We start from the raw sequence: 24,233 nt of genomic DNA on the forward strand, positions 1-24,233 counted from the left end.
GCTAGCAGACCCAAGTAAAGCTGTTATTTTTCTGATTTAAACACAAAGCCAAGAATAATACATTGAGCTGTTACTCTTTATTTCTTTCAGTGTTTTTTTAAAACCGTCAATTAATTTCAATGAGTTAAATATTTTAATCAGGCCATCAAAGGTTATGCAATCAACATATAAACTTTCCTCATTTGATCCCCATCACACCTATGGAGATTATCACACCTGGAAACCCTGCTGGGATAGACGTGGGACTGAAAAGTCAAAACCAGGTGTTGTCACATTCAGCTGCAGCCGGGCAAGTGCAGCCCGTGTACAGCCTGGACTCCAGCTGTGCTTATCCAGCTGCTTTTCCAAAACAGCCCATTTTTGAACAGCTACTAGATAAATGTCACTGCACATATCTTACCGTAGTCTCCCATTGCCCTTACTGAAAAGACCACCGTCACTTCAGTGGAGATGGTGCATTTGGCTAGTACCCACATGGCCAGGTACCCTATTTCCATGTAAGACGCGGCAATGTGGGGTCTTTTCAGGAGTGGCATCAGGAAATCAGGGAGCCCTGGTGGCGCAGTGGTTAAATGCCTGTACTGCAGCCATTCACTCGAAACCACAAGGTTGCGAGTTCAAGACCAGCAAAAGGGCCCAAGCTCGACTCAGGCTTGCATCCTTCCGAGGTCGCTAAAATGAGTACCCAGACTGTTGGGGGCAAATTAGCTTACTTGCTAATTAGCTTACTTGCTGTTCACCGCTCTGATCTTTGGAATAGCGGTATATAAATAAAACATATTATTATTATTATTATTAAGTTAAGGAGCATGCAGGGCTATCTAATCTGTCAGGGTTTGCCATGGAGTTTGTCGGAAACTCTATGGTAAATCAGGGGTCAATTTGACTCACTTTAAGCCACATTTACCCTAGGATCAGGCTGGAGTCACCGGATCCACATCTGGTCTGCCAGGATCCAGCCCTAAATTATTGGTCTGGATTGTCCAAACAGGACAACACAAAGCTGGACCTGAATGGACATCCCCTAACATTTGCATTCATTTTTTCTCCAGGTATGAAGACCTTTTCTGTGGATCTGATGGCCTCTTCGTGCATTATTTGTTACACTAAGCCCAACAAACCATTTTTTGCTAAAGTGCAGCAGTGAGAGGAAATTGGTCAGCACTCATTTCCCATTTCCACATAAAATCACTTCCTGCAAGCTGCTTTCCTCTTAAAGCCTTCCAGGTACATGTTTATTCATGCAAAAATACATCTGGAGGGAAAAGCAAAATGAAACTGACAGGGAAGATGCAAGGAAAATGGAACAGGTGCAAAAAGAGTTAAATTTTGCCAATTGTCATTTTCTTCAGCGCCCACTAAATCATGACATTGACTTTACAATGTCATGTTTTTGACAGTGGCTGTTTTCTTGATATCTTGCTACTCATTTCAAAGGATCCAAGTCACTTCGCCATTTTAAACATTTTCTTGTGATGAAAGCTGATCATCAGATTTCAACCTGAAGGAGATTCCTGCAATGGTTCATATTTTTAAAAGTCCAGTTATTTTCATAGTTACCACATTCCTTTATACAGTTGAGAGATCTTAATCTCCATCAGACAGTAGCTAGCATAATAAATTAACTTCACATAAATTACTGTTAACTACAACTTTTAGTAACACTTCTCATGCTATTTAGTATAAATCCTACTAAAGAATGATTCCCATATTGTCGCTGATATATAACAGTTTGCGCTTAAATTGGATTTTATTTGTATGACCCATTACTATTTCCCAAAATGTGGAAGAGTCGTGGGATTTACAGGCACAGATTGCCAGGTTGTCTTTAAGGCATATTCTTTCTTAGTTTTTATTGAAGCCTAATATTTCTTTTTTTAGTAAATACCATGTTACTCTCCCTATACATCTTATAACATTGAACAAGGGAATCTTATTTAGTATTAATTTATTCTATATTGCCTTTCTCCTAACATGGAACTCCATGCAGTTTACAACTTAGATTAAAACAAAGATAGCTAAGAACCTGATGATAAAATAAGTTTTAAAAAAAATCAAATAAACTGTCCAGTGAAAACATTACAATTTAAAACTTTATAATGGTATCTTAAAAATAACAGGAATAAAAGTGCAATATAATAATAATAATAATAATAATAATAATATCCCGCCTTTCTGTGTAGCATAACCACAATGGCTTGTACACACCCGATTAAAAGACACTTCAGCACAACCAAAAAACTGTGAAATAACAGCGGAAGGAGACCACAGAAGGGGCCAATCTTCATTTGGAAGAGAATTCTACAGCCAGGGAGCAGCTACCACAAAGACATTTTCATGTGTTCTCAGTAATTATGGCCTGTTACAGACTGCCAAAATAAAGCTGCTTCAGGTCTCTTTGGAGGTATGCTATTTAAATGATGCATGCACCCTAAGAATCCAGAAGCTGCACCAAAAGCTGCACTCCGGTGCTTAGGAATGGAGTGTGGCTTTGGCACAACCTCCGGACTCTTAGGACCCATGCATCATTTAAATAGCATACCTCCAAAGAGACCTGAAGCAGCTTTATTTTGGCAGTCTGTAACAGGCCATAGTTACTGTAATTTTCAGATTGTAAGCCTAATTTTAGATTATATGCCAGAGGGCAGGGAACTGTCTAATTAGCAATTTGTAAGCTGCTCTGAGAATCCTTGTGGCAGAAGAGCAGGATATAAATAAGGAAAATGAAATATCATGGGACCAAGACAAAGTCCTTCCATGAGGATTTCAAGACTCAAGCTTTCGATAAAATTCACTGCCCATTTATTTTCACAACATTGGCTTTTTGGGTATAATAAAATATTCTTGCAATGGATAAAAATGTTTTATTCAGCACCAAGAGCTCAGGTTAAGACCAATTTTTTTTCCTCATCTGTTTTTACATTGAAAGGTGGTATAAACCAGGGATGATATCACATGACATAATTACATGAATAAATTTGGTTTTAGAAAGTTACTTGATATTCGGGGATGTGCATGTTCTTTTGAATTATTTACCTGTTTCTTGGAAATTAACAAATAGCCGACGGAAGTGGATTTTTTGCATTCTTTTGACTGCAAGAAGATTGTTACTTTATTACTGGAATGATCTTTCCCCATCTGTGATCCAATGGATATAACATCAAATAGTGTTTGCAACATGTGAAAGAATGATGTAGAGATGAAATTTACAAATGTACTTATAGTTGATTATTTGGTCAGCTATTACAGAAGTTTACTATTAATATAGTTATTTTTCCTCCACGTTTTTATTTTCCAGAATTTGTTATACTGAAACGTTATTGTATGCAATTGAAGATCCCATTTGGATACAATTTTTTTTAAAGGATTCATATGGGCTGACATAGGGAGATATGGTCTTTTAGACAGCCTGGATCTAACCTGTTTAGGATTTTGTAGGACAAACACTGTGAATCATGCCTGTTTCAAGAAGAGAATTGTATGTTCTCTGTAATCAGCCCCAATCAGCAGTCTGACCACAGCACTGGGGGGGGGGGGGGGGGGGTTATTGGGATATGGGGGTTTATATGGATTTTTAACTGTAAGCCGCCCTGATTGTCATTGACAAAGAGGCGGGATATAAATAAAATGTATTATTATTATTATTATTATTATTATTATTATTATTATTTTGGACTTGCTGGAGTTTCTGAACATCTTCCACAGGCAGCCCCATGTAAAATCTGTTATAGAGTGTAATCCAGGCATATGTCACTGTAGCCAGATCTAACATTTCAAGGAATTAATTTAAATAGTTTTAACTGTGCAAAGACACTCCTGGCCCCTCCCAAAATATGAGCATCTAGGCTCAGGGCTGAGTCCATTGCATCCTCCAGCAACAGAAGGACACTTTTCTTCCATGTGATAATCTCCAATAATTGGGTGGTGGGAGTGAAAACTACTTTTTAAATCTGCATATACTTCATCTTTTTAACTTGTATGGATATAGCAAATCCTAAAGGTCCTCAGTTATTCTACTGAGGTTAAACCATGCCATATTTAAATTGATTTTACTTACATTTGACATGAGGACAAATTCTCACCATTAAAAAAAGAAAAGAAAATTGTCCCCAGAGAGACAGATTCAGAACAACTTATATTATAGAAGTCACCATTACAGGATCCCTTTCCTTCTGTGAATGATCTTCTTCTGGAAAAATAATTTCTTTAGCTCTGTCCACACTAGAGAAATAATCCAGTTTCCCGGTTCCTTTTCTGGGGCTCAGGGCCCACCTGGTGTGTCAGGGCTTGCCTTTGGCATCCTGGGGCAGTGAGCTATCAACACCGAAGATTGCTGCCCAAATTAATCTCCATTTCTCCATCTTTTGATGATAGTAGTACCTATATATGAATCAGCACTCCACAAATCATCATCAGTTCCTTTGTTAATAGATTGTTCCACTCCCACAGTTATTTGGTTTATTACTTAATTAAATCCTACAAAGCCTCTTTCAGCATCTGTTTGATATCACCACAAACCTCAACTCGAGTCCTTTATGTCTGGAAACTCCTGCTTTGTCATAATTTTCATCTGGTTAAATTCATACCAAATCATTTGGCTGAGATCCATAATGTCAAATGTCTGATCTGAATTCCTTTAAACTATTTTGACAGATGTCTAAATATTTTTCCCCTTTAACTGAAATCAGTCACTTATACACAAGATGCTGCTGCTAGATTCTTTAAACTGGCTGGCCCTCCTGCTTGTGTTCTCTTGTATCAGCCAGAATTTATGTTTCAGTTGTCAATTGTTAGTTCACTTCCCCTCTGCAAAGCAAAAAGATATTATCTTGATATTATCTCATGTAAATAAACAGAACATACTTTTTTTTAACCAGCTTGTTATGTTGCTGTGCAGCAAAATTAAATCCCAATATAATTGCCGTTGTTGTTGTTGTTGTTGTTGTTGTTGTTGTTGTTGTTGTTGTTAACTGCCCTTTAGTCAATCTCCACTCATGGCGACCCTATAGATGAGACAGCTCTAAGACCCTCTGTCCTTCACTGCTCTGCTTAATTCCTGCAACCATATACCGGTGACCTCCTTAATAGAGTCCATCCATCTGGCATGTGGCCTTCCTCTCTTTCTGCTTTCCTCCACCTTCCCCAGCATTATTTTCTTTCCCAATGAGTCCATCCTTCTCATGATGTGCCCGAAATACAACAGCCTCAGTTTGGTCCTCTTAGCTTCCAGGGAGGTTTCCGTCTTGATCTGCTCTAGGACCCATTTGTTTGTCCTTTTGGCTATCCATGGAGTCCTAAGTACTCTTCTCCAGCACCACATCTCAAACACATTGATTTTATCTGCTTTCTTTACTGTCCATCTCTCACATCCATACATGGTAATAGGGAATACAATGGCTTGTATGATTCTAACTTTTGTGCTCAGTTGTATATCTTTGCATTTTAGAATCTTTTCTAGTTCTTTCATAGCCACTCTCCCCATTCTTAATCTTCTTCTGATTTCCTGACTGCAACCCCATTTCTATCAATATTTGATCCCAGGTATGGGAATTCTTTTACTATTTCTATTTCTCCATTGTCTAAGTTGAACTTGTGAAGGTCCTTGGTGGTCATTATTTTTGTTTCTTTATCTTCAACAGTGTGCCTGCCTTTTCACTTTTTCCTTTGATCTTCCTTAGTAGGTGTTCCAGGTCTGTGTGGTTTTCTGCTAGTTGATACAAGCTTCTCAACTTCAAAAGGGATTACATTTATATGTTTTTGTTTTTTTGTACAGTCCGTCCTCGCCTTACGCGGGGGATCTGTTCCGGATCCCTCCGCATAAGGCGAATTCCGCCTATGCTCGAGCCCCATTGGAAACAATGGGGCTCGTGCGCGGCGGCGCGGGCGCGCATGGGGCGCAACAGGTGCATGTGCCCATTCAATTGAATGGGACGCGCCGCCCCTTCTGCCCCGCGCGCGCGCCGCGGCTTGAGCACATATGCTCAAGGCCGCATATGGCGCGCCCGCATATGGCGCGGGCGCACTGTACTTACAGTTTCATTCTTGCCTCTCTTTTTATCCATCTATTCTCACAGTACCTTGGAGCAAATAGAATATTTCCTAAGGGGTGACGTTTAATTGTTTGTGGAAAATCCCTATTTTTCTATAGAAAAAAATATTTTTGAGTTATTCTTAGAAGTTAGAGTACACACAATATTTAGATTTCACCTTATTTTTGCTGCTGTTGTTTGCTCTGGCTTGATTAGTTGGGTGAACAGAGCTAATGCCTACAAAGAGGGGTTGGTTGCCTCTCCGGACAGATATTCCTCTGATATCTCTACCAGGGGATTATTTTATACCCTCCTCCAGGCCCCAAATCTCTATTCTTCTCCCGAATAACTGATTCCCAGAGACTATTGCCTCTGGACTTCCTCTTCTTGGAGATGATCTAGGATGTCTATTTGCCCCAAGCTGTGGGTGGAAGTAAAGCATGTCTTGGGGAAGCAGGTTTATGTTGCAGTGGCCACCCATACTTGCTTTGTTGCTACCGCTGTTGCTATGTTTGGGGGCAAAGTTTTAAGGGACCTCCACTCCTATGCTCATTCTGCTGCTGCTGGAGAGGCAGTGTTTGGAGGTGAGGTTTTAAAGGACCTCAGCTCCCACTCTCCTGCTTCCACTGCTGCTTCTTCAATGCTGATCCTTTGTTCCTTCAAAAAATTCAATGTGCAAATTTGGCACAGAAAAACAATCTCTGGCACAGAAAAACAAACTGCAAATAGTATTTGAAATTATTTCAATTTTTGAAGACTGTCTTGTAGTTGAAAGAAAATTGCTAAAAATACTGCTTGCTTCCTTGGAGAACAAAATTAGTGAATTATACCTCTCCAGCACCTTGAAATGCCTGTTCTGGAGGGGATACTTTTCTTAACAAACAGGCCGTCCACAAGGGAGACAGGTGGACTTTTTCTTCCTGGTGGTGGTGGGTACAGGGACCTCAGTGTGCTGATTCCCTTCATTGCACCTCATTATTCTATAGCCCCATCACTTGGGCCTCACGGCACTGTTAATACATCCCTGAAAGTCTCAGCCACAAACACCTCTGCTTCTCTACCCTGAAATGATTGTAACTTCATTTCACAAATTTGTTACTGAAGCTATACATGTAGTCATAAAGGGAAATAGGATGCCATTTCTTCAGACAACTCTTTCTCCAGTGACACTTTTGTTTTTTGAATCACTGCTTATATAAGTACACTTCTCCTGTGAACTCACTGGTTCATGTAGATGATTTTTCAGAAGACTATCCCTTTATGGCAGACTATAACACAAGAACTATAACTGACTGGAGAGTCTGTATACACTTAAATTTGTAATGAACACTGGCTTGGAAGCTATTTTGGTTCTGATGTGTTACTCTAATAGGGAAAAGATAAAAATACTATAGTGAAATTGAAATCAACTTAACAACGAGTGGTAGAAGAGTTTTATATGTTCCACTAACCTCACAGGGACCTCTGTGGAAACACAGAAGGGGATCCTCTTGGTGGCTGCTCCCAGGCTCTGGAACTCCATCCTTGGCCCCCTATGTGGGTTCCTTATGGCAGCAGGTGAAGACATTTCTGTTTCAATAAGTCATTGGGAAATTACTGTTTATGGAGACAAGACTTTTAAATAATGTGATTTTACTTAAATATGTTTTCTTTGTTACTTTTAAAACAGTATGGTTTTAAATTGATGTTCATTGTAATAATAGTTTAATCACTTTTTAATGTTTGTATACCTTAAGTGATGTAATCAGTTATAATTTTTGTAAGGTGCCTGGAGTCCAAGAGCTGGGGAAAAGGAAGGAAAATAACAACTGTTTATTAGGCTTTTGTTAAAGTTTTTGTACAATTCCTTCAATATTACAAAAGAAAACATTTATATATTGATGTTTTTGTAATATGCACATTTATGAATCTTTCAGAAAGCAGATGATAATCAGTGAAAAATCCTTTACTTGGCTAACATCCCTAAGGTATAGTATAGATGTGACAACCCTGTTTAAGTATTTGAAGGGGTGTCATATTGAGGCTACAGCAAGCTTGTTTTCTGCTATTCCAGAGAATAGGGCTCAGAGCAATTAATTCATACTATAGGAAAAGAGATTCCACCTAAACATTAGGAGGAACTTCCTGACAGTGAGAGCTGTTCGAAGAAGGTAAACACTTCCTCAAAGAATGGTGGAGTCTCCTTTGGAGGTCTTTAAACAGAGGCTGGATGGCCATCTGTCAGGTATGCTTTGATTGTGTGTTCCTGCATGGCAGGTGGTTGGACTGGATGGCCCCTGGGGTCTCTTCCGACTCTATAATTCTATTATTCTAGTAGCAGTAATCATACTTTATGACATTAATTGCTATTTTCATAACAGCTGGAAAACAGGTCATGATTTTAATTGTGGCTGTTAAGCAATCTAAAGTTAGTGAGCTAACACATACTGCAATATTAATTGTAATTTTTTATTTAATTCATATTTGACATGACAATCTATACCCTACAATGCTTTGCCAATGTGGGCTTTGAAATGCCTTCCCACTTGACAGATTTTCTATAGAACTGCAATAAGGGGGCTTCAAAACAGAATTGGAAGCCAATCTTGTTTCATCTCTGGAGCAGCTTAAAACTGCAAACTAGTTAAGCCAAAATGCATGTATCCAATAAACAATGCAGTGTAAACGGCTTGTCAATCACAGATGAAATCTGTATTTATTTCTCTTTCATGCACATACCTTCCAATCTGTTTATGAAATAGGTGCCCCAAAGCTCAGCTGAACACAAGCATCTGGTATTTGATGTCAGGCACAGATGGACCAGACGCGCAGTGCATTTGCCCATCTCCAACATTCACTCTCAACATGACCATCACAATCAGGACTTTTTCATGTATTTCCCAAAGCAATACAATTTTCCTGTCTTCTCCAAAGCAATAGGATTTTCTAGAAGAGCTCATGGAACTGTTTTTAAGGTTCTTAAAAGATGGAAGAAAATGCATCTAACATTCTAGAAAAATTCCCAGAAATAAATAGAAAAAACAAATATATTGAAAATATAGCTTATGTACAGTTTTGGGAAGAGTCTTGATGCAAAGCAGCAAAAGATGGATTTCTCTGTCTTTGCTTCGAGAAGTCCCTATTCTAACTAAAAATGGGAGAATCTGTGAACACTCCAAAAAAGGAAAGGAAAAAAGCACCCTTATATTTGGGTTCATTGTTAATAGAAAGTCATCAAGATAGTGTTCAAATTTTTTCTACAGTAATTTTGGTTTTTTCATACTGGTGCTATTTGGAATTTCTTCCTGTTAACAGCTACCTCTGTTCTTGTTGGTCATGCTGTCACTATACCTACAAAACAAACCCAATTTTTTAGAGAAAGACTGTGGGATTGTGTGTAATACATTAATAAACACTAAAGTCTTCTTCTGACCTTATTGTGCACATTTCAAAGCATTGCTTTCCACGTCACTGGATCTCCTTCACAGGGCATTGTAATGCTGAAGTTGCATGACCACCTTGTAGGGATATTTTAGCTGTGGATTGTTGCATTGACAGGAGTTGGATTGATGGCTCTTGGAGTCCCCTTCAACCCTATGATTCTGACCCATCAGTGTTGCAGTGCCCTAAAGGATTGAGAGAAAGTAGTGTCAGAATATATGAAGAATGCAAACAAAAATTACCAAAAACACCCCAACATTTTGTGAATGCTGCAACACTCAGGGAAAATTGTGTCACCATGGGGTTGGCTACACTCAGTCTCTCTCACACCCACAAAAAACAAAACAGAACAGAACACCACACATTTCAAAGCATGTTCCTGTTAACACCACACAGATCAAGGTGAGATCAGCATAACCAGCCACACATTTTCCCTTGGTGAATGCATTTTAGTGCAAGGGAGCAGTCCACATCTCCGATCCCCCACATTACTTTCAGTCACATGGCTGTGTCCACACCGCTTTTATTTCTCCCTGTCATACATGTGAACATATATATTTCAGTTTCAAATGTAAGGAAACAATAATCTTTTTGCCCCACACATCTGTATTCCCATTGGATGGCTTATACAAGTGATGAGCAGGTCATGATCAAGTGTCCCAGATCACTGCCTAACAACCTGTTCTGCCCACTGGACCCCCCCCCCCCCCAGCTCCACAGCAATGCCACCTTGAAGGGCTTGTCACACAAATGATTGTGCAGATTTTCCACAAAAGTATAAAGTCCTTGAGCATTAAAAAAAAATCCTGCATTTCAAGCTAACCATCAAGAATGTTGTGTATTCTGCTTCCAGCAACCATAAGCTGATATGATTTTTTTTCTAGCAGTGTAGACAAGTCCTATGATGTAGTAGGCCTTTCTTCTTCAGATTTTTCTCCAGCACTCAGAGCAGAAATGGCTACTGCCTTTTTGTCTCACACCCTCCAACATTTCACAGATGAAAACTGGGACATGTGTGTCCTAGCAGCATCAGCATTTGGTCAAGATAGTAAAGATTATTAACGAGGATGAACACAGAAGCTGGAAGAGAATGCAGCACTTTGCTTTTGCCTGAGCCTACTGGGAAGGTCAAAGTTTTACTCCCTACTCTCCTCCCCTCTCCCCACTGAGGCCTGGGACAGATGGGCCCGAAGTGGTGTGTCGTCGCCAATACTATGGGTTCGAAAATGCGCTGCAACTGCACGCTCCGGAACCCTAGCACGTGATGGCTGTGGCATCATTGCAGCATCCCATCCACATGATGTAAGCAATCAATCTTGATGTAAGCAATGCGCAGTGTATAGATGTCGCTGCGTGTCGCCTACATCACGAGTGCGCCAATGGCACACTCGTGATGTGTGTGTCGTCCTAAAAAGAACCCAGTTTTTCCATTTTGGGGGGGGGGCAGAGTGACGATGGGCAGTTTGGCTGCTCTGGCGTCCCTCCACAGGTAAAATAATAATAATAATAATAATAATAATAATGATAATAAAGATTTATTTCTAGCCTGCCCAATCACGAAGAATCCGGGCGGGTTACAACAGTAAAATACATCAAGTTACAATAGAGTTTTTAAAAAATCAAACCCTAGACCTACACCCCCCCCCCCCATTCCCAGTACTAAAACAGAATTAAACAGTAATGGTATAAAAACATTAACAACATTAAAGACATTAAACAAAAAATAGGCGGAAAGATAGGCGGGGAAGAATAGACAGATGAGGAGACAAATATCTCTATATCTGGGGAGGGTAACTAAGTTGGAAAGGCCTGCCGGAAGAGATCTATCTTGAGTGCTTTCTTAAAAGCTGTCAGAGTGGCAAACAGGTAAACAGGTAGCTGCCAGTCCACACCTTTGGGGTGGTTTGTACCAGGCTTGAGTTACTTGAGTACAAACTACTTTTGTACTGTGAGCTCAGTTTGCAGCAATTGAAGTAAATTGAAGATAATGAGGAAAAGTGGGAAGAGGAGAGAGAAACTGGGGCATTTTTTTAAAAAGCTGAAAAAGGCCCTCCCTCTATCCGCCATCTTGAGGGAGAGGAAGGCAAGTCAGCTCCAACAGGCCTCCAAGGAAGAGCAGATCTGCTGGATTTCCCCCCTTCCCTACTGTCATTCCCTTCTCCTTTTGTGTCTTGTCTTTTTTAGATTGTAAGCCTGAGGGCAGGGAAATGTCTAATTAACAAATTGTAAGCTGCTCTGATAGCCTTGGCTGAAGAGCGGGGTATAAATAAATAAGTATTGGCGGTTTACAAACCGTCCTTTTGGGGCGGCCTGTTCCTGCCCCTTTCCCCACCGGATCGGTGCCTCAGCTGCCACAGTGGCAGCCTCTGAGGCCCTGATCTGCCGCTTTCCAGGCCGCGGGGAAGCGGCAAAAGGCCGCTTCCCTGTGGCCTGGAAAGGGTTGTCCTTGGGGCTTCATGCCCCAAGGACACCTCGACAGTGGCGGGGTGTCACTTTTATGTTGATAGTGCAGCCGTGTAAAGGCTGCGCCCAGCGCCACAAACCTGGAAGGAGCTCCGTTTTGGAGATCCTTCCGGCGCCGTGGAAAGGGTGCCCCAGGCACCCTTGCGCGGCGCCAGGACGTCACTTCTGCACCGCTCCATTTGGAGGTGGTGCAGTTGTGATGTCCCAATGGCGGTGCCCATGTAGAATGGGCACCGCCATTTTGTACATACTAGGTATGTACTAGGGTTAGGGCATCCGGAAAAGATGCCCTTTCCTAACCCTAGTACGTATCTAGTATGTACTTTTTGCACCTCTGGAATGCACCATTATTATTATTATTATTATTATTATTATTATTATTATTATTATTTATGGGATGATAGGATTAACCAGGAAGGTCCCTGTCAAATCAAGACAGCTATGTTGTTTTCTACAAGCACAAATATTTCCCAAAATCGTAGAGTGTAGTACAGTCTAAGGAGATTATCACACACTAAATCTGCGCTGGGATAGATGTGGGTTGTAACTGTCACTGACAGTTGAAAAGCTACGGAAGAAGCCAAAGGTTGGATACAGGCTGCCTATTGCCCAGGCACAGGGCAGTGCAATAAGATCTGTCAGCGACGGTTACAATCCACGTCTATTCGGGTGTGGATTTAGCGTATGATAATCTTCTAACTCCTGCTGTGATATAGAATCTTAAATCAGATCATCACAACAGGGCACAACAGGTGAGGGCAAATTACTTCTCCCAGCCCTTACCATTCAAGCATCATTTACTATGAATACTTTTACAAGCACAGTTTGTTGTTGCTGTGTGCCTTGTTTCTGATTAATGACAACCCTAAGGTGACCTTTTCTTAGGGTTTTCTTGGCAAGATTTGTTCATGGATGGTTTGCCTTTGCCTTCCTCTGAGGCTAAGAGACTGTGACCTGCCGAAGGCCACCCAGTGGGTTTCTCTGACAAAATGGGGACTTGTGTCCTGGTCTCCAAAGCTGTAGTTCAACGATCAAACCAGTACACCACACTGGCTCTCTACAAGTACAGTATCTGCTATATGGTATCTGTTCTGTGTTCTGTGAAGCCCCTGCTCCAGGGTCGATGACTTTTAGAAATCTCAATGCCTTCTTTGTAGTACTTTTCAGTAGAGATGGTATAAGGTTTGATTCATAGATTTAAATAAGAAACAAAACCTCTTGGAAGGCAACTCATCCTGCTTTCACCCTGCCTGTTTAAAAGCTTCTGTTATTTGAATATGTCCCTTGCTGAGTTAAACAGCATCAATCAATATATTATATAGTATAATATATAGTGTTGTTGTGTGTCTCCAAATCATTTTTGACTTATGGTGAGTACCAGGTGACAATATGTTTCTTCAAAAGGGGTTTGTAATTGCCATCCTCTGAGGCTGAGAGAGTGTTATATGCCCAAGATCAAACCACAAGGTCTCTCCACCGGAGTCTATGCTGCAGAATTTTTAGCATATATTTTGTTTGCATGGGAAATTAATACTGTGGTCCTATAGTTGCTGCAGTCTTTTGTGTATCCTTTTTTGTTGTTTGGGGTGTATATTGATCTTTTCTGGTCTGCTGGCCATGGTTTTGACTTCCATATTTGTTGGCATAATTTGGTTATCAAGCACAAAGACACAAGAGACTTGGAGAGAAAGTACTTTTCTCCTAGGGACCAAACTCACTTCACCAACTCTGATCATGACAATAATACCACATGGCCAGATCTGAATGTGTGATGACAACACTGAACATCATCCCCTCATTCTGAATTGGTAAATGATTTTGTCCCTGTTTGAATCCCTCCTGAAAAATTGCCTTGGGGATTGTGTTGTTTTTTTTAAGGGTGGGCCTTTGGGAAACTTTTTGATCCTGCCCTTGTAAATTTTAGATGGATGCATTTAAAACTACTTAAAATACAGGATGAAAAACAAAAAATTCAGGCAAAAAATGGAAAGAAATAGCTTTAACATATAATTAATATGTTTTCACTTTTATCATAATGTCCAGTCATAATGTCCAAGTGACACAGTTTTGAAATGACGGGAAAAAATAAAGCCAAGGATAGTCCATGTGTTAGCAACAAATGAGGATCTATTTTTAAGGACAGTAGATTCAATTCTTTTTGACCTTTTTGTTAAGTAAGTTAAAGAGTTTGCTGTTCTTTTCTTCTGGGCACTAATTAATTCTTGTGTTAATTTTCAGTTTTGGCAACCAAGTGACAGTGTACTTTGTTAAGCTGGGTAGGTTGAAGATATATTTAACTGATATGTGGCTAATCATTTATCCTCTCATTGTCCAGTGTCTTGCACAGAAGACTCAATCATTCTCTCATGAAAATACACAAGTGGTGCTTTGGAGGGCAGTCTCAATCCAGCTTCCAATGCTTGGGGTAGAAACATTTTGTAATTTTGTCCCCGTGTTGCATTCCTATTTTGCTTTCTATACTCTGGACTCATGGAAGACTTTTTGTGCTATCAAGAAACATCAAGTTGCACATCCTGCCATAGAATTAAGATCCATGATAATCAAAACCAATCGCCTTGTACTTTGAGCCAAGACCACATTGTTGTACTATTCCTAAGGATTGCATGTATGAGTGCTCCCTCATCTTAAAAAAAAACATAAACAAAAAACAACAACAATCAAAAGGCAGGGAGAGAAAGAAAATTTTCACAGCTATAAGAAACCTAGACAAAGCAGGGACATCTGAGATCTTAATTTTGCTTTGTTTTTTAACTTACTGAAGTATATTGTTGTTGTCGTGGACCTTCAAGTCATTCCCGACTTATGGAGACCCTAACAGAAACCTATCATGGGGGTTTCTTGGCAAGTTTCTTCAGAGGGGGTTTGCCATTGCCAGGTTGAGAGAGTGTGATTTGCCCAAGGTCACTCAGTGGGTTTACATGGCTGAGCTGGGATTCAAACCCTGGTCTCCAGAGTCATAGTCCAATGCTCAAAATGAGATGGAAAGAACTTGTGATTTTAAAAACATGAATGTGTCAGGAAACCAACCTGGGTGGCTCATGTGACTCTGAAAAGTGTGGCTTTCAGTCTCTGTGTAGTCATCCATTTTAATGCAATAATTAGAATCACGTGCTTTAATACTTCCTTGAGCAGCTTTCATCCCATAACCTCCAGGGAGTTTTTGCCTGCCTAGACAGTGCTACTGTGACAATTTCCTGGCCAAGAAGAGAAAGTGAGAAGTATCTGGGTAGCACTTAGCTGCAGTTCTCCATCTGGAAGATGAGGTTTGGTCACATGCCAGAGATCCAGAAGGACAATGCTAGCTATCATCTCCCAGGTATTGCCTGGGTTTTCCTAGCTTCCATCCAAACTACAGACTACAGCTCCACTGATTTCATAGAATCATAGAATCCTAGAGTTGGAGGAGACCACAAGGGCCATCCAGTCCAACTCCCTGCCATGCAGGAACTCTCAATCAAAGCATCCCCAACAGATGGCCATCAAGCCTCTGCTTAAAGACCTCCAAAGAAGGAGACCCCACCATGCTCTGAGGGAGTGTGTTCCACTGTCAAACAGCCCTTACTGTCATGAAGTTCCTCCTAATGTTTAGGTGGAATCTCTTTTCCTGTAGCTTGCATCCATTGTTCCGTGTCCTGTTCTCTGGAGCAGCAGAAAACAAGGTTGCACCTTCCTCAATATGACATCCCTTCAAATATTTCAATAGCGTGGAGACATAGCAGTTAAAGTGGAACAGTAGTCCAATAACCATGTAGCGGGAATGGGACCAAGTCTTCCAGTGACAGCTTTAGAATCAAGGAATGGTCCCAGATTACATATCTGCCCTGTGAAGAGGAGTTCCAACCCAGATGGGCCTCTCAATTGAAACAATTAAAATCCCTTTGATCCTATTACCTGATCATAGAACAAATTATTATAGACATGGTGATGTTGGCCCTTGTGGCTCACTAACTAATAAGAAGGATGTCACATATTTTTAAAAAAACTACACCTGTGGTCCTGAAATAAAATTTTACTGTGGAATGATTGCTGTTTATATACATGAGTGATAGTTCTTGTTGTAGTTGTTGATTCATCATCATCATCATCATCATCATCATCATCATCATCATCATCATGCTTTATTTATATAATGCTGTAGATTTACACAGCACTGTACATACAAACAATAAAATACATAAAATTAAACCTGCCCATGGCATACATTCTAAGAAATAATAGCATAATACATATAAATAATACATAACAATACAGGAAGAGGTTCAATAAAATAACGCAGGCAACAATAACATGAGATATAAGCTGCTAAACCTCAGGTGATTTGGGAAGCCAATATTTAAATAGGTTTTATAATTTAAATGAAGGCCTCACCATTTCTCACTGCTGTATGAAATTTAAGATTGGAGAGGGAGAAAGGTCACCCATTACTTTCAAGTACCATTTTGTTGAAATCTCAAACTGACACACACCAACCTTTGCCGCCTGCGGTCTGTGCCTAACAGTGAGACATGGCCATTATCCAAACTATTAAACAAAAGTAGGAAAGAGTTACTGAGCCAAGGGTTATATATGAAGAATGTCCCCTCACAACCCTGAAGGCTGTCACCTGAGGGGATCACTTGCTATTTGGCTCCCAATCCAACTTGTATTATATTTGTGCTGTACCAGGGATTTCTTTTTCCATCAACCTCCTGATTATAAAAGGGGACTCCAAATTTCACATGTGAGCAGCAAGTGTTTGTCCTCCTCCAAGTACACTGTGGAGCTGAGCCAGTAGCAGGGACTCTGACTTACTGTCCATGCCGGCTGTTGTGTACTGATTAGGAATTGGATAGCAGCTCTGTGAACGTGATGCTGCCCAGCTTCCAGAAGTCAGTCATGTGAGATGGGGCATCAGGAAATGGGAGCTGACAGTCATATCAACCACCACTCTGAGAAGAAATGACTGTTTAAAAAAAGAAAGGCATCTTTGCAGCATGACTGACTGTCCCTTCCCTGGCACTCATCTGCATACGCTGGGATTAGAAGTCACACAGCAATAAAGATGCCACTCTCCAGGCAACACCGATACGTCATGCATGTGATGACAGGTCCTGGATTTTCTGCCTCTTACAGCTTTATTCTTTAGCACACAGAACAGCAACCAAAAAGGGAAAAGGGACTACCACAGGCATAATAACAGTCTTCTTACTCTGATTAGGCCCGATGGAGTTGTCCTGCCTTTCTTTCCCTCTGGATGATGGTTGGAGGGAGGGCCTTCTTCTTCAGTGTTGCCAATTTCCAGGGAATTCCCCTGAATCCAGGAAATTTAATTAATTTCTTTCTGAGGATTTTGACTGAATAATAATAATAAATATTGGGGATATTGGTAAAACATTCTGAGGAATATCTTCGAGACTTGTTGGCAACACTTTCAGGCATCTTTCCTGATGGAACTGGCTTGCCTTTCTCTCCCTCTGGATGGAGGATGGAGGGAGAATCTTCTTCTTTCAGGCAAGGCCTGATGGAGCTGGCTTGCCCTTGCCACCAATACCACCTCCTGCCTAAAACCCACCTAAATCCTGGCTCCCAGCTGTGTTCAGCTGGCCAATTTGGAAAGTTGGGAGCTTCCCACCTTTGCAAATTGATTAGCTGAGTGTGGCTTGTAGCTGGGTTTTAGGCGGGTTTTAGGCAGGAGATGGCATTGGCAGCAAAATGCGAGTGATAATATCCAGCTGCATCCCAGATGAGGATTCAAACTGGGAAAGGTAAGCTGGGTTTTTTAATTCTGCGAAAAACTCCTTAAAGTGTTACCTTTTAAAATTGTAACTATCTACCTTAGTCACTGCTTTGGGTGGCATTGGAATTATTTCCCCAAGGGAGCAGTTGTGTAACATGGGACTACTGCTGGATCTGTCTTGTCTCTGGAGGCCTATGTGGACTCTGTGGTGCAATGCTTGGTGCAGGCTTCAACTGTCAGCTACAGCCTTTGCTGGACAGAAGATAACCCTAGCCACAGTAGTTCACACACCAGTAACCTCTTGATAAACTACTGTAATGTGATCTATGTGGAGCTGCTCTTGAAGATAATGGAAGCTGCAGTTAGTGCAAAATGTAGCAGTTTGACTGCTGTCTGAAATATCATTTAGACTATGTTTTTAGTTTACGTCAATAAATTTCATTGTTTTAATTTGTTTGCATTGTTTTTAGTTGTACCCTGCCCTGAGATCTTTTGCTATAGGGTGAGATAGAAATATTTAAATAAATATAATATAATATAATATAATATAATATAATATAATATAATATAATAACTGTGAATAATTACTTTCAAAAAAGCTCCCCAGGCACCTTCTGATAATTATACTAATATTTTGTAACAAATGATAACCCTTTATTTTTGCCACTGAAATCAATTCTAGCTTAAACAGTTAAGTTTGTCACCACCAGTATTTGATCTCTCTGATCTGTAAAAGCTTGTAGAAGCCTTACTATAAGGCAGAGTGAGATGGCTGCCTTAGGCAATGGGTTTTTGGTGTGAGGAGTGTTAACTATTTAATCCATTATTGTATTTTTATTGTCAGGGACATGCTTGTAGGTTTATCTGCTGTAGGTGGCAAACATCTTGGCTGATTTTCGACACGATGAGTTGGAATAAAATTTAATCAACTTCAGATTAGACACACTGAAATCAGTGAGACTACGTTATGAAGTGATTAGGAATAGCTTGTAGACTGGGTAGAAGCTAGTCTATGGGTATGTCAGATGTTGGCCTTCTTTTTGAAAATTCACCAGACTTTTGAAGGCAATATATGCTGTTTTTTTTAAAATGTCTTGTGCTTTAGACTACAGCAGTTAAGTGCTCATATGTTACTCTCGCAAGCTCTGGTTTAAGTAGAACAGCATACAGTTATACTTTTACAATATATAAATAATAGAGCTTCACTATTAGAATAGTCATAGCTATTCTACCCAGAACCCTTTATTAGATTCTTCTGAAGCCTGCTGTGATGCTTTTAATGATTATTTTGCAGATAAAATATCTCGGATAAGAGCTGATTCGGATGCCAATTTGAGGACAGAGACAACTAGAGAGGCATCCAGTGCCTCCGCCATTACTGTTAGACTGGATCAATTTGAGTCGGTAAGTACTGAGGATGTGGACAAGCTTCTTAGTAGTTTGAAAAAGATGACTTGCCCTCTCGACCCTTTCCCAACCTGGCTGGCCATCCAGGGGGGAGAAAAAATCATGGTGATGCTGAAAAACATAATTAATGCACCCCTCAGGGAAGGCTCTCTTCCTCCCTGTCTCAAGGAGGCAGTAGTTAGACCACTTTTAAAAAAGCCTTCCCTGGACCCCCTGGATAGAAATAACTATAGACCAGTCTCATTACTACCATTTCTGAGCAAGGTGATCGAGAGAGCAGTCGCCAATCAACTACAAGCAGTCTTGGAGGAAACAGATTTTCTGGATCTATTTCAAACTGGATTCAGGGCGGGATACAGAGTGGTTGCCTTAGTCGATGATCTCCATCTGGGCATCGACAAGGGAAGTGTGACCCTGTTGGTGCTCTTAGACATCTCAGTGGCATTCAATACCATTGATCATGGTATCCTTCTGGAGCGGCTGAGAGAGTTGGGTATTGGAGGCACTGCATTGCAGTGGTTCCGGTCCTACCTCTTGGGCAGGTTCCAGATGGTGTCGCTTGGGGACAGTTGTTCGGCCAAGAGGGAGCTCAAATCGGGTGTCCCTCAGGGTGCGATTCTGTCCCTAATGCTATTTAACATTTACATGAAGCCGCTGGGTGAGATCATCCGGAGACATGGGTCGGGGTGTTTTCAGTACGCTGATGACACCCAAATATATTTCTCTATGTCTTGGACTGAAGCAGTGACTAAGGATGGCATCTCTCCTCTGAATGCCTGTCTTGGGGTGGTAATGGACTGGATGAGGGAAAACCAACTAAAGCTGTAGGAACCTCGAATCCAGAACACAACTGGAGTTGTGTCAGCCAGTTCTGGATGGGGTCACACTTCCCCTGAAGGATTCGGTCCTCAGTTTGGGGGTGCTCCTTGACTCGTCGCTCCAACTGACAGCTCAGATGGATACGACAGTCAGGAGCTACTGTTATCAGCTTCGTCTGATACGCAAACTGTGCCCCTTCCTGGAGCCAAGGGACCTGGAAACAGTAGTACATGCACTGGTAACCTCTCGAGTGGACTTCTGCAATGCGCTCTACATGGAGCTACCCTTGTGCCAAGTTCAGAAACTTCAGTTGGTACAAAATATGGCAGCCAGATTGATTACGGGAACTTCTAGGAATGACCATATAACACCGGTCTTGAAGTCCCTGCACTGGCTGCCTATTAGTTTCGAGGTAAAGTACAAGGTGTTGGTGATTACCTTTAAAGCCCTACATGGCTTGGGCCCAGAGTACTTGAGGGAACGCCTTCTTCCCTATTGTCCGTCCCGCACACTAAGGTTCTCTGGAAGAAATCTACTACAGCCAAAAAAATCTAGCCTAACATCAGTTTCCCAGAGGGCCTTTTCTATTACTGCTCCAAAACTATCGAACGACCTGCCGGAGGAGATCCATCATATTTCCACACTGACAGCTTTTAAGGAAGCATTCAAGATGGATCTCTTCCGGCAGGCCTTTCCAACTTAGTTACCTTCCCCAGATATAGAGATATTTGTCCCCTCATCTGTCTATTCTTCCCCGCCTATCTTTCTGCCTATTTTTTTGTTTAATGTCTTTAATGTTTTTAATGTTTTTATACTATTACTGTTTAATTCTGTTTTAGTACTGGGAATGCGGGGGTAGGTCTAGGGTTTGATTTTTTAAAAACTTTATTGTAACTTGATGTATTTTACTGTTGTAACCCGCCCGTATTCTTCGTGATTGGGCGGGCCAGAAATATATTATTATTATTATTATTATTATTATTAGATTGTTTATAAAGTTTATAAAGTTTAATGGGCTACTGTATTTAGATGGGATTTCCTTCTGCCACGTGAGTTGCATTACAACACAACCAAAGAACAAGCTGGCATTTGGTGAACTGCCTGACAAGAGAGGTAGATGGTGCTAGAGGATGTCCAGGTTTTGCAGTAGGCATATACGACTACATGCTCTGGAAAGATCTCTGTTTCACCATGTGAATGAGAACTCAAACTAAGCCATCTGAGAAGACATGAATGCAGATGGCTTTCTCAGCTCTTGTAAAGTCAAAAAGAGATAAGTAATATTTGAAGTTGGAAAAATGGATTCAGAGATTTCTTCTTTTTGCAACCTTTTTTTCCAGATACTCTTTGGTTCAACATCAGTATACAGTTTGAAAGAAAGAAAGGGCTCAAATTGTAGCTAACACATAATAATGGCAATGGGCAGAAAGCTAGTTCATCCCGGGAAGCAGTGAGAGAGTGGAACAGGAATTTGGGGAAATGGGGCAAGCCAACAGGTGGATGTTTTGCTGTGCTTGGCCCCTCTATGGTGTCTGCCTTTCTGTTGGAACAGTAGAAATGCACCATGGTTTTTAAAAAAATATTCTTTATTAATATTAAAAACACGTAAATAAAATAACATTTGTATTCAACAGACTTTAGCATAATGCACCTTCTATTTGCTTTTTCTCTATTTTGCATCTTCTTATTCAATTTCTCAACACAAATAATAAACAATTATTTGTATATATATTATACACCTTTGCAATCAATTTTGTTATTTTCAATGTTTTCTTAATCCTTTATATTTTTCTGTTTCTCTCATTTACTCTTCACCAATCTGTTTATCTTTCGATTATGCATTTATTTTACCCTTTTATGATAATCAATTCTGTTTTTTGCGCTTTTGCAATGAGCTCCTATACTTCAAAAAGTGCTAGTATCTCACTTCAGGACTATTTCCCCTGTCCCAATTAGTTCAAATCCAATGTGTGTATTCCTCTGAGTCACCAATATTTTGAACCAACTCAATGGTTGTATACTCAGAGAGCACACTGGCACATTGCATTAAATGTGTACCATGCAATTGGATTTATAAATATGTAACTATGTACTATCCCCCCCCCCCATTGAATATGATTTTAATATGTGGGAAGGTGAAACTTTACACTGAGCTACTGTGCCTAGTGGCAGCTAGTGACTTCCATGTCTCTGGGACAGTTAATCTCCTCTGGGTTTTAGAGAAAACTTTAAAGAATCTATCCAAAATGTTTAATCGTTTTGAGGGACAAGCTTAATCACACAGGGCAACTCCGTTAGAGATAAGATTACAACTTGGCGCAGATTCACCACTTGCTTGTATTGAAGCTGCTAGCTACTATTGGGGCTAACAATCTCCTGTTCCAACATCCACTGTGGGAAATAGTTTTAGGGAAAGAAAATTCCCACTAGCCTTTATTGGAGACAGTTCTTCCCTCCCCCAAGGATAACTGCATCAGGAAAGTAATAGTGCCACTCTATTCTGCTTTGGTCAGGCCCCACCTGGAATACTGTGTCCAATTCTGGACACCACAATTTAAAAAGGATGTTGAGAAACTGGAGCGTGTCCAAAGGAGGTGGACTAAAATGGTGAAGGGCCTGGAAACCATGCCCTATGAGGGACGACTTAGGGAGCTGGGGATGGTTAGCCTGGAGAAGAGAAGGTTAAGAGGTGATAGGATAGTCCTGTTTAAATATTTGAAGGGATGTCATATTGAATCATAGAATCGTAGAGCTGGAAGAGACCACAAGGGCCATCCAGTCCAACCCCCTGCCATGCAGGAAATCTAAATCAAAGCATCCCCGACAGACAGCCATCCAGCTTCTGTTTAAAGAATTCTAAGAAGGAGACTCCACTACACTCTGAGGGAGTGTGTTCCACTGTCAAACAGCCCTTACTGTCAGGAAGTTCCTCTTAATGTTGAGGCGGAGTCTCTTTTCCTGTAGCTTGCAGACATTGTTCTGGGTCGTGTTCTCTGGAGAAGCAGAAAACAAGCTTGCTCCCTTCTCAATATGACATCCCTTCAAATATTTGAACAGGGCTATTATATCACCTCTTAACCTTCTCTTCTCCAGGCTAAACATCCCCAGCTCCCTAAGTCGTTCCTCATAGGGCATGGTTTCCAGGCCCTTCACCATTTTAGTAACCCTCCTTTGGACATGCTCCAGTTTCTCAACATCCTTTTTGATTTGTGGTGCCCAGAACTGGACACAGTATCCCAGGCGGGGAAAGAAAGTAGAAGCAGGTGAGATTTCATTGTCAACCTGACTAACTAGACCAAATAGTGTAATGATTTAAATTATTATATAAAATGTGTGCTGGTGTAAATAACGTGTTTCTCTTATGCATGAGACGATGTAAGCGGTGACAAATCCCTTGATTGTACCTGTTTGTTTAATCTTTTTATGTATGTGTTATGTTTTATTTTAATATTCAATAAAAATTTTAATAATAAAAAAGAGGTGATACGATAGCCCTGTTTAAATATTTAGTGGAACACACTCCCCTCAGAGTGTAGTGGAGGTCTTTAAACAGAAGCTTGATGGCCATCTGTCGGGGATGCCTTGATTGAGATTTCCTGCATGGCAGGGGGTTGGACTGGATGGCCCTTATGGTCTCTTCCAATTCTACAATTCTATGATTCTATGAAATTTACCTCTATGCCACTTTAAATTTTTTTTGCATTTTCACAATGTTGAGACTGTTATGTACAAGTGGTAAGAATGCCAAGTAAAGCTGTTTCAGTTCTAGGTTGCAACACAACAGAATATGGAACAGTCAAAGGGGTTGTGTGAATACTTTTGCAAGGCTGTGTATGTAGATAGTTCACAATGAACTTCCAACCTGCTTCTCCAAGGTACATTCTTGGTTTCATCCAGAAATCAAATATTCCCTGAGACTACATGTTACATTGACTCATGAAGGGTCTACTGTCATCTCTGAACAATACATGGATGCATCATCCAGACTTTACAGAAAGAATGCATTATAAAGTAAATATCTTAAAGCAAAGAATGATGATAATCATTAGTGTATGTTGTCCAGCATTTCCTTTCTCAACTATCAGGAAGTCAGTAAAATGAAATTGAAGTGAATCACAGCAATGCCATCGCAGCTGACAGAAGAACTGAAAAGCAACACTGCAGTGTAACAGCAGATGTCATACTAATTACAACCAAGAAAAGAAGTGATAGTTCAAAGTGTATCACTGTGTAATTTTAGAAATAACAATCACTAATATCTAAGATTAGAAAAAATCCAGGGTGCTTGCAGTGGTTTGAGTGTTGGACTATGACCAGAGTTTGAATCCTGTATCAACCACCTAAACCGACTGGGCAAC

At 40.6% G+C, this 24,233-nt stretch overlaps 1 protein-coding gene and 1 long non-coding RNA gene across 4 annotated transcripts in view; one reads left to right on the forward strand and one right to left on the reverse strand.

Annotated features, from left to right (window-relative positions):
- Nucleotides 1-800: 800 nt before the first annotated feature.
- Nucleotides 801-24,233, reverse strand: part of LOC149309431 (uncharacterized) — a 102,384-nt gene continuing 78,951 nt past the window's right edge. The window contains exons 3-6 of one of the 2 annotated variants that reach the window (XR_016281905.1): nucleotides 9,442-9,634; nucleotides 7,760-7,811; nucleotides 7,481-7,598; nucleotides 801-1,514 (exon numbers count right to left, since the gene is read on the reverse strand). This is a non-coding gene — a long non-coding RNA (uncharacterized LOC149309431). Of the gene's footprint in view, nucleotides 1,515-3,541; nucleotides 4,807-7,480; nucleotides 7,599-7,759; nucleotides 7,812-9,441; nucleotides 9,635-24,233 lie in introns of those variants that run through there. The other variant, XR_016281904.1, reaches the window with a different exon arrangement.
- LOC149309432 (uncharacterized) overlaps nucleotides 16,831-24,233 on the forward strand; it is a 44,347-nt gene continuing 36,944 nt past the window's right edge. Inside the window, exons 1-2 of one of the 2 annotated variants that reach the window (XR_016281903.1) lie at nucleotides 16,831-17,020; nucleotides 18,944-19,053. Coding sequence is in view for 1 of the 2 variants with exons in the window: in XM_089532443.1 (XP_089388569.1) it covers nucleotides 17,656-17,677; nucleotides 18,944-19,053 (132 nt within the window). In the remaining variant the exon portion in view is untranslated. Of the gene's footprint in view, nucleotides 17,678-18,943; nucleotides 19,054-24,233 lie in introns of both variants that reach the window. The other variant, XM_089532443.1, reaches the window with a different exon arrangement.

This window comes from Sceloporus occidentalis, unplaced genomic scaffold (assembly GCF_023333645.1).
Source record: "Sceloporus occidentalis isolate IW3139 unplaced genomic scaffold, rSceOcc1.0.p SCAF_7, whole genome shotgun sequence".
In the NCBI taxonomy this organism is placed as follows: Eukaryota; Metazoa; Chordata; class Lepidosauria; order Squamata; family Phrynosomatidae; genus Sceloporus; species Sceloporus occidentalis.